This window comes from Serinus canaria, chromosome Z (assembly GCF_022539315.1).
Source record: "Serinus canaria isolate serCan28SL12 chromosome Z, serCan2020, whole genome shotgun sequence".
In the NCBI taxonomy this organism is placed as follows: Eukaryota; Metazoa; Chordata; class Aves; order Passeriformes; family Fringillidae; genus Serinus; species Serinus canaria.
In genome coordinates, this window is record NC_066343.1 from 52,276,757 (window position 1) to 52,286,792 (window position 10,036).

General features: G+C 43.5%; 1 protein-coding gene across 1 annotated transcript; it reads left to right on the top strand.

Annotated features, from left to right (window-relative positions):
• The first annotated feature begins 833 nt into the window (after positions 1–833).
• On the top strand, positions 834–9,752 carry CRHBP (corticotropin releasing hormone binding protein). The gene is made up of 7 exons (XM_009094010.4): positions 834–959; positions 1,397–1,490; positions 2,096–2,253; positions 4,219–4,429; positions 6,072–6,220; positions 7,527–7,644; positions 9,056–9,752. Exons 1-7 carry the CDS (start codon positions 879–881, stop codon positions 9,211–9,213), a joined length of 969 nt encoding a protein of 322 aa, XP_009092258.1. The 5' UTR covers positions 834–878; the 3' UTR covers positions 9,214–9,752.
• Positions 9,753–10,036: the final 284 nt, after the last annotated feature.

The following is a 10,036-nucleotide window of genomic DNA, read 5'->3' on the forward strand; positions in this document are numbered from 1 at the left end:
ATGGATTTCAGATATATACTCTACATCTAATACCTCTGCTGAGTTCCAGATTTTTAGTACTCTGCAGAGTAATGAATTTTCACTCACAGGCTCAACTTTTAAAGATCTTCTCAGGTTTCACTTGAGGACCAAGGCTGAAGCAGTATCAGGAGTTCTGTGATAAATATGCCCTTGGGAAGCCCAAGTTTTCATAATTTCTGTATGAAAGCTGTTTTCAGCGGGAAGAGCTGTCTGGTTTTGCCTGTGTGCTTGCTGCAGAGACCTGGAGGGATGCTGGCAGAGGCTGCAAACCTGCCTGGGACACAGGAGTGCCCACCCAGGCCTGGACAGCAGGAAGGACCCTGCACAGGCACTGGCACTGGCACTGCAGAGAGCTGCAAGTCTCAGAGCAGCAGAAGGTAGGCAGAAAACCCTGCAGGTCTGAAATACCCCGAGACTGCCCCAGGAGGAGGGAGGAATGCTCATCGCTCGCTTTGGAATAACTGGAAGTAAACACAGTGTATGAGTGCCCTGTATATGTGCATAGGGATGGGCTCTCTCCCCCAGAGGTTTTCAGCTATTCCACCAGAAGACTAGTAGGAAAGACATCTGCAAGACATAAAGACAGATTAGAAGGAAAGACATCTGCCAGAGAGGGGAATTCAACTGCCTTGAAAATTTGTGGCTGTAATTTGGACCCTTGTCATGCCCACGTACTGTGTCACTGTGAGAGGAATTCAGTTACCATGGGTTACCCTATCAGTACGGGGACCAAGTGCCTCCCCTCCCAACAGCTCTATAAAAAGAGTCGCTCCAAGACCCCCCAGCGGCTCCTGCATACCGGCACAGCCCCGCAGAAACTCGGCCGCAGGGGGACGGCCGCCAGAGGAGGTGTCAGCATGCCGTCTGCTTTCCAGTTTCAATGCCACCTCGTTCTCATCTTCCTGGCAGCTTCCAAAGGAGAAACCAGATACCTAGAGGTGAGCAATAGGGCTAGTGATTAAACATCTCACTGTGCTTTTAGCTGCTATCTTCTAACTTGTGTTCTCACCTTTCAAGCATCCTGCTTTATTCTCTCTCCTTTTCCTATTCCCAATTCTTCTGCATTAAACTTACGCCTGGGTAACATTAATACAACAGTCCCATGTATTGTGTACTACCCCTCTATTTATTTGTGCTCAGCAATATTGCTGAGGATTTAAGAAACTCTCAGCACACTTAGCTGCTGGGTTCCCCTCTTAGATCCCAGGTTTATTTCCCCTCTGCTGCAGGTTGGCAGCTTTCAGCCAGAGCTCTTCCAAAGCTGCACTGTTTCTGGAGGGGGGACATAATACTCTGTGCCTGTTCTTGGGAGGTGCAGGGAGAGAACCGCTTTTCACTTTGCCCCAGACTCTTTCTGCCTTCCATCTTTAACCAGGTGAGGGACGCTGGTGAAGATGACCCCTTCCTACTCCTCAGCGAGGATCTGAAGCGAGAGCTGTCTGCAGGACAGATCTACCGGCGGTCACTCCGTGAGTTTCTTTGGTGCTCTGGTAGGGACTACTGGCAGGTGGAGAATCCTGGGGGTACCTCAGGGAGGGAAAGGGGCTAATTGGGAGTAACAGCTGCAGGAGTTTTTGCAAGACTAGGGAGAAGAAGGACAAGCATTAAACATGCAGAAACCAGTGGTTAAAGGCAGAGGGCTGGGGTTCATAGTTAATGGTCCCAAATAACTGGAGTAATATGGGGATTCGCCACCCATGCCCCTAGGCAGGGTCACATTGCCGCGGGGTGGGGCCGGAGAGGAAGCTGTGACTGGAAAGAAATCTGAAAGAATAGCGTTCGTGCACTTGTGTGCATATACACACGGAGTTTTCTGCTCAGAGATGCATTGACACACCACCCCCCTTCATTCCCCCCGTCGCACGTTTGTGCTCACACCTGCCAGTTACTATTTATCCTCTGATGCTCAGCAGGCTCCTAATTGCTTCAGCTGGCTCTCCCTGTCCTCACTGCCAGCCGGATCCCAGGGCGGGGGGGTCTCTCCTCTCCCCTCCTTCCCTGCACAGTGGGAGCTGGCACGGGGTCTTCCTGCAGAGCAGGCAGAGGCAGCAGCCCTTTGTCCCTGCTTCTCCAGGGTGCATTGACATGCTGAGTATAGAGGGGCAGTTCACCTTCACCGCAGACCAGCCACAGCTGCACTGCGCAACCTTCTTCATCGGGGAGCCCGAGGAGCTCATCACAATACACTACGACTTTGTAAACATCGACTGCCGAGGGGGGGACTTCCTGAAGGTAAGAAGCTGCAAGTCTCAGCTCTCCTCTGACTTGAAAGCTGTGTGCTGAGTGTGCAAGGGGCAGGAAAGTGCATGTGCACACCCGTGTGTTGAGTGTGTTTGTGTGTAAAGAACAGGCAAAGCAGCCGCCTCTGGGATGGCTCTTTCTGCTCCCTGAGGCACTCTCAGTACGTGTCCGCCGCATCACCACTCCTCTAAAGCAAAGTCAGATGCAGGATGAGGATCCCTGTCCAGCCTACAGTACTGGCTCTTCTGAACTTTTCCAGAAGTGCCTCTATGGAGTGTCCATACCCCGGTGGACCGCTGAAAATTTGGTCAGTAGCATTTGCTCATTGCACTGTGAATCAGATGAGCCCAGCAGATAAGGATGCATTTCTCTGGATCGTTGTTACTGCTCTGGGACCTCTGCTCTCAGGTCACTTAGCATCGGATTAACAGTGAGTGGATCATTGCAGGCTTTCTTTAAAATTTCCCTCCCTTTTCAGGAGGGAAATTGGCTCTGGAAATTGGCTCTGGCTCTGAACAGAAAGAGGCTCATGACTCAGAACCATTTATATTCCAGTGTTAAAAAACTTTACCATTTCTCTGGCAGGCAGGAGCACTCACCAAGAGCTGCACTCAGTCAGGGAGAGAAGGGGAGGCTCCATGGTCCCTGGCTCCCTTTGCCTTGCACTTTTCCCTTTGTGCTGAAATGGCAAGGCACAGAACAGACCACATCCCATTTAGTGGCAAGCTGAAGTCCAGGCACAGAGTGAATAAGGAAGGCTGCCCTTCAGCCCTTTCCTTGTCTCCTGGTCAGAATTCTGTCCTTCCATTCCCTATCTTGGCTGACATCTCTCCCAACGTGGCTACAGGGAGGCTGATTTCAGTCTCTTGTGGGGCTAAGGCTTTTGTACCTGCTCTTATGGTCACTCATGGAGGCTAGAAAAATGCCAAGATATCTTTTATGTTTCAATGAGCTTTCCTTTCTTTGGTAATGGTGTCCCAAACTTCTCTATTATATATGTGTGTATATATATATATATATATATATATATATATATATATTTATAGGCAGCTTTTCCCTCATGTAATTTGAGCACCTGCATCCTATTACTTCAGAAACTTACAGTTCAGGCAAATCCAGAGAGTACAGATCCTGATGCTTTTTTCATCAGGAATTCTCACATCAGAATTATTGACTGAAGTGATGGCTGAACCTGGTCCCTGAATTTTGGGAGTATTGGCTGAAGCGTTCAAGGAATTGCCATGTGAGAGCAGCTAGGAGGGAATTGAAACAGCAAGGCAGGCAGCTGTGTGTCTATGCTAGAATGAATACGTATTTCTACTTCTGATCTGAAGATGCTGAAGGAAAATTGTTGCTTTTTTGTTATGAAGGAAAGATTTGTAGAAGTTGATGCTTAAGGTCCAGATAAATAATGTGGGATTTGTTTTGTTTTCTAATGGTTAGGATGAGGTAAATTAGCTGACACAAGTAAGAGCAATACTGCCAGTAATTCCTCCCCAAAAGCTTTTTTATCCCAATATCTCTGCAAAACCACTGGGACCATTAATGACAAGCTGTAGAGCATCCAAATCAAGCTGGTCAAAAACTCCTCATAGTAACAATGCAATTGCAAAAAAAAAAAAAAAAAAGTGATGATGCTGAAGAAAAAAGAGATACCTTCCTCAAAAAAACAAAAAGTTTTCACCTGAAGAAGATAACATATGAAAAGATAACATTAAAAGTTACATGTATCCCTTTCCTAAACATCCATGAATAATGAATAAACATCCATGAAGCATGAATAATTAGTTAAATGTTAGAAAATCAATAAATACAGAGAATTTTTGTCTTCTGTTTGTGACTTTGAACAGGTTATATGGTGTCAAAAGAAAAGAGTGTCTGCTATACTTCATGTTTGTGTTCTCTGCTAGCAGAGTATTAAGCAAAATCTTGTTTTATGTTGTTGAACATCTGTAGGTGTTTGATGGATGGATACTCAAAGGAGAGAAATTTCCCAGTTCCTATGACCATCCTCTCACCACTTCTCAAAGATATGTAGACTTCTGTGAGAGTGGGAATATTCAGAGGAGCATCAGATCATCACAGAACGTGGCAATGATCTTCTTCAGGATTCAGCTGCCAGGCAATGGATTTACTGTCACAGTCAAGAAAAACAGCAATCTTTTCCGTAAGTCTGCATTTCCTACTGCCAAGGGGGCTTGAATGTGGGCAGGAAGCAAAGAGAATGTCTTGCTTTGTACTGGGTTTTCTCGCTGTGGTTATCTGCACTGACATGGTTGCAGTAAGGCAGGTGGAGTCACGAGCACCTGCAGGCTTCATTCAGGCTCAGAGTGGGTCCCAAGAAAACAAGGGAGCTTAAGAGATCACACAGGCTTCAATATGCAAGACCATAAGGCTCTTTCTTTCAAATGAGATCCCTCTAAATCTAATATTGGCACGTTCCAACACATCTAGCTAGAACCAGTGGTGTTAATTGAGCAACTTCAGTCTCAGTGTTTTCTAGATCTGGGTGAACAATGAGGAAAAAATATTCAAAAAAGGTTAACAGTAAAATCAGTGTATTGAATGGTTATGTGGTAGTTATGAGTGATACACAATCACAGAGATCAACCTGCAAGTTCTTTGCCTAAGCCTCTGAGCTGGCAAGGCCCAAATTATCATAGAATTGTAGAACAGCTTGGCTTGAAAGAGATCTTGTTTCAAACCCCCCCCACCATAGCCAGGAATGCCACGTGCGAGACCAGGTTATCCAGGGCCTCATCCAACCTGGTCATGACCTCTTCCAGCAGTGGGGCACCCACAGCTTGACTGGGCAACCTGTTCCAGTATCTCACTTGAACTATGTTTTCCAGAGAGGACAGGACATTTAACAATTATTGTTCAGGCCAGTCTGATTTATCTCCTAACTGCTCAAAGTGACCAAACTAAACAAAAACAGAACAAACAAACAAACAAATAAAACCCCCACCCAAACAACAAACAACCCCAAAAAACAACAAAAGAAAAATCAAACAAACAAAAACCACACATAAACACACACACACACACACCAAACAAACAAAAAAAAAAACCACCAAAACCCAAAACCAGTGACAGTACATCTGCTATGTCTTGACTCCAAGTTATTCAGACTTGGGCCCACAAGCTAGGTCCCCACTCTGGTGTGGCCTCATACCCACGGATGTGATTATTGTGTTCAACTGCTGGAGGTGCCTGGTGTCTCTCACTGTCCTGCTAAAGAAACTGCAGGACTCCAGATCTATGTTAAGGATCCCTTGGGTGGCTCACGTAGAAGATAAGTTACACCTTTACCTGAACTCTTAAGTCTGAACTTAGAGATGAAATCATGCTCTCATTTCAATGAGATATTTTGCAGTGTAAGGAACTCCAGTTCAGAAGAGCAGAATAGGATTCAGGGAGTTGCTGGCAATATCAGGCAGTAAGCTGTCAAAACTAAACACAGTTCCTCCCTCCACCGGTGTTTAGCCTCCTTCAAACTGGCAAACAGTATGAGCCCTTGACAGCATGAGCCCCTGATGTACAGATTTCAGGATGAGCTCTTCTATTGACTGCTTCACCCTCAGGTTCTGCCAGACCTCATGCTATATAAAGATGGGGAAGGAATTTTTAAGGAACTAATGCTATGCAGGAAGGAACCTCAGAAAATGCCACACATTTTTGTTTTCAGCATTTGGTTGTAACTCACAGTAATTAAACTCTCTCTGCTTATTTGGTACTGTAATGATGCAGTTTTGCTACATGCAGTGATGACTGGACAAGTAACTCTTGCACCTTTTCCTGTGTCCCAGCTTGCAATGTCATCTCTCAGACCCCTTCAGGAAGGTTTACCATGGTCATTCCTCACCAGCACAGAAACTGCAGCTTCTCCATAATCTACCCAGTGATGATAAAAATATCGGATCTTATCCTGGGACATTTGAATGGTCTCTTTTTAAAGGTGAGATCTTTATATCCTAAGAAAATACTAGCATGGGCAATTTTTGTGGGCACACAAGAGGGAAGGCTGTGGTGCTGACTGCTAAGGCATGGGTGTTCTGGACTTCTTGTGTGCACGAAGAGGGCTCTGGTTTCCCCCTGAGAGGACAGCTGGGGCTGTCTCCGTCACTACTGTCTCTGTAATGTTGCAATGGCAGCCAAATTGTACAAAGTACCATTAATGAATGTAACAATTGCTTCCCATAACAAAGGGTAAGGATTTCATTATAAAGAAAGGAGCGCTCTCTCTGAGAGCTGTCTGTCTGTACTTAAATTAATGAAAGCAGAAAACATCTGCAGAGAGAAAGGAGCCACTAGATAGCCAGGTATCATCACAGACAAAATACACACGTGCTCACAACTGATTGCCTGCTCCATATGCTGGGCATTCCCTGCTCTCATCTGGGGTATTTTGTGCTTAGTGACAAACCAACAGAAGAAGACAGGAGATATTGGTGATACCTGTGCCTGGAAGGTGTAAGAATGTGCCGATTTCAAAATATTCAGAAGAATAGAGCAAGGAAATTTGTTTTTTCCCGCCAATGAGTCTGACAGCCTGAGTTCTTCAAGGAGATTGCCAGTGTCTGAACAAGCCAGGTTTTGAGAGATGGGCAAGTGAATTAGTTGACTTATTCAGTGATGAGCAGAAAAGGACAACAGCACAGGAAGGTAAAGAAACCAGGCACTTAACTACCAGCATAGGGATGACAGCCCAAAGGTGCTCAAGGTGTCCATGCAATATATTTTTGGCAAACAGCATTAATTTCAGGAAAATTATGGGTTTAATATACAGTAAACCATTGCTTTCAGAAAAAAATTGTTCTTTTTTGTTAATTTCTACCTTAATTAACTTTGCCACAACGGTGCCATTTTAGCAGTTTTTTAGGAATGAGTAGGGTATAGTGGAACAGAAGCTCCTGCCTGCCAGCTGAATTTAGGAATACATGCAGCTCCTGCCTGCATTAATTTGCTTATGTGTTTAAGCATCCAGAACCAGATTGCTTATCTGCATTAAAAGCAGTTGAATCAACACCTTTTCTAGTTGTCAATAATTTTCAGAGTCTGCTTAGGTCTTTCTTTGGAATGCCTTAAGAAAATTAACTTTCTAATGTAAAATCAAGGTAGTACTGCTCAGGATGAGAAACTGATTTCATACAGCTTTAAGCACAGGGGATTTCTAAAACCTATTGTTAGCTGCAATAATGTCTGCAGAACTGCTACATTTTGGAGATGAATGGTAATTAACATTTTGTCTCTGCCTCTTTAAGAAACCATCTGCAAGCTGTGCAGGAGTGGGAGATTTTGTAGAGCTTCTTGGAGGAGCTGGCTTGGACCCATCCAAGATGTTTCCACTAGCTGACCTCTGTCATTCTTTTCATGGGTCTGGTAAGAACTTCTTCCAATTACCTCCACATAATAAAATAATTAACCATAATAAGGCATGCAGAGACCCCTGCACACATCTGGACTGCCTGCTAGACTAGTGAACTTTGCATTTAGCAGAACATGAGAGCTAAACCCTGTGGTTTGGCAAAGTGTTACAGCACACCCATGACCACCTTCATTTGCCCCTTCAGTAATCATTATGACAAGGCTGAATTAGACATATTTTAAAAATTCTTGTCCTATGACAAAAATAATTATTATAATGTCAGCACATAAAAAAGTCTGGAAATTCACAACAAATGAAGACAGATTGTTACACTTGCAGTTAAAGAGCTTTTCTCTCATTTACTCAGTGTTCCCAAGACCTTTTCTGCTGCTGGTGTAACACGTATCCCAAAAGCCTCAGAGTTTCTATTCTATACTTTGAACCTGCTGGGGCTCTGAATCTGTTTCATTATCATGCTGGTCCAGTGCCTTCTTCCTCCCCATAAAAATAAGAACTTCCAGTTTCCCTAATATTCAATAGCAGGCTGCAAACTGTGGCAGTGATATGAGAGACTAACCCCTGTGGCACACCTGTCGTATCTCAGGAGTACCAACAGGGCACTGGAGAAGCAGCATTTCCACAGCGTTGCAGGGCAGGAGTGTGCCTGGCCCTTGTGGTCTCCCTTGCCCTTCATCACACTACAACTTAACAATCCAAGCACTTTTCAGAGATTTAACTGGTAAGTGCTGCTGTTGAATGATGATACTGAGCACTGGAATGAGATTAAAATGTGTTTTCCTGGTGGTGTGAGGGAAGTGGAAATCCATCTCAGCAGCTCCTGCTCTCCCAGTGACATGCCAGATTTCTCCTCAAGTGAGGAATTTCCCCAAACTCCCCAAACAAAAAGGCTTTGCCAAGCCTCCACTCAAATGGCTTGCCTAAAGCAGCAGTTAGTGACATTTAATTTCACTCAGAGCGGGACCATGGGCACTACCATTTGAGTTTGTCTTGACAGGACTCTCATATGCCTTTGTTCCTGTGAAGAATGTCCTTACACACAAATCCACTTGTCCCTCTAATGGGAAACATTTTCATGTTGCTCATTTTGGCTATCTCCAGGACAGAGTTCCATTACCCTTACCCATCACTCATGGTATCCAACAGTAGCACATAGACATGCAGTAGCATTTGGATGAGGGAAGGATACTTGATTAAATACCCAAGCATTGTAAAGCAAAACTAACAAACACAAAAGTTGATCAGCAATATCACCACCACCAGGTCCCATGACACATGAATTTGCTTTATTTCCAAAACTGCATGTATCAGTGCTTCATAATTCCCATTATTATATATCTCTTTTTCCCTCGCTTTCTCTCACATAAAAGGTTTTATAGCCCGCTTATATCTCTTTTCCCTAAATAGCCCAGATGAAAATTGGCTGTGACAACACTGTGCTGCGAATGGTCTCCAGCGGCAAACACATCAACCGTGTGACGTTTGAGTATCATCAGCTGGATCTGCAGGAAACAGAAGCAAGAAAGGAGAACAGCATTGAGGAATTCTGCTTTCCTAGTATCTGAGAAACCAGGACACGCATATTCACATAGCTAATGAAAATAAAGTTCTATAATAATGTGTTTTTTCCTTTAACTAGCTGGTGGTGTCGAGCCTTTCTATAAGCGTAATTCTTTTCTCATACGAATCGGTCATTTCCATCAGCAAGCAGGAAAAAGCAACAAATGTACCTGTCTTTGTTATTATCATTATATTCTTTCTGCAATGTTTAAGCTCATTTACCATATTGAAAATAAATAGCAAGAGTAGAAGGGTATTTTCTGTACCAATATTATTAGGAAAATAGATAAAAAACCTAGTCTGGGGATATATTAAACCCAAAATAAATATAAACTTCATGCAGCAGCTTTATCCTTTTATATCAAGTATAAACAAATAAACAAAAAAAAAAGATGGTGAAATACAATTTCTGTTTTGTAAGAGGAAGCCAAACATTCGTGTGTGTAAAAACTACTGTTTTACTTATGACTATAAATGTAGTATTTATTTCTAATGACATGTTTTTAATAAAAATTTATAGCATGAGACTTCCTTACACAAATCCAAACATAAATAAATACATTCAAAGAGTTGGCAAAGAGTTCCTATGTTGTATTTTTTCTGAAGAGGTCTTTTAACATACTGATTAAACTTCTTAAGTCTTGCGCAGTTTTCTGAAAATCAAAATTGTGAATACATGTTGCTGAAAACCATGACCTATTATGAGCAAAAATTTGGTTTCTCTAGGTTGGTTTTCCCTCCCACACAGAATAGGTTTCAGAAGTACACTTACTGGTACCTTCCCTCTTTCAGATTTTTGGTCAGGTGTCCTGCTGACCCCTGAAGGCA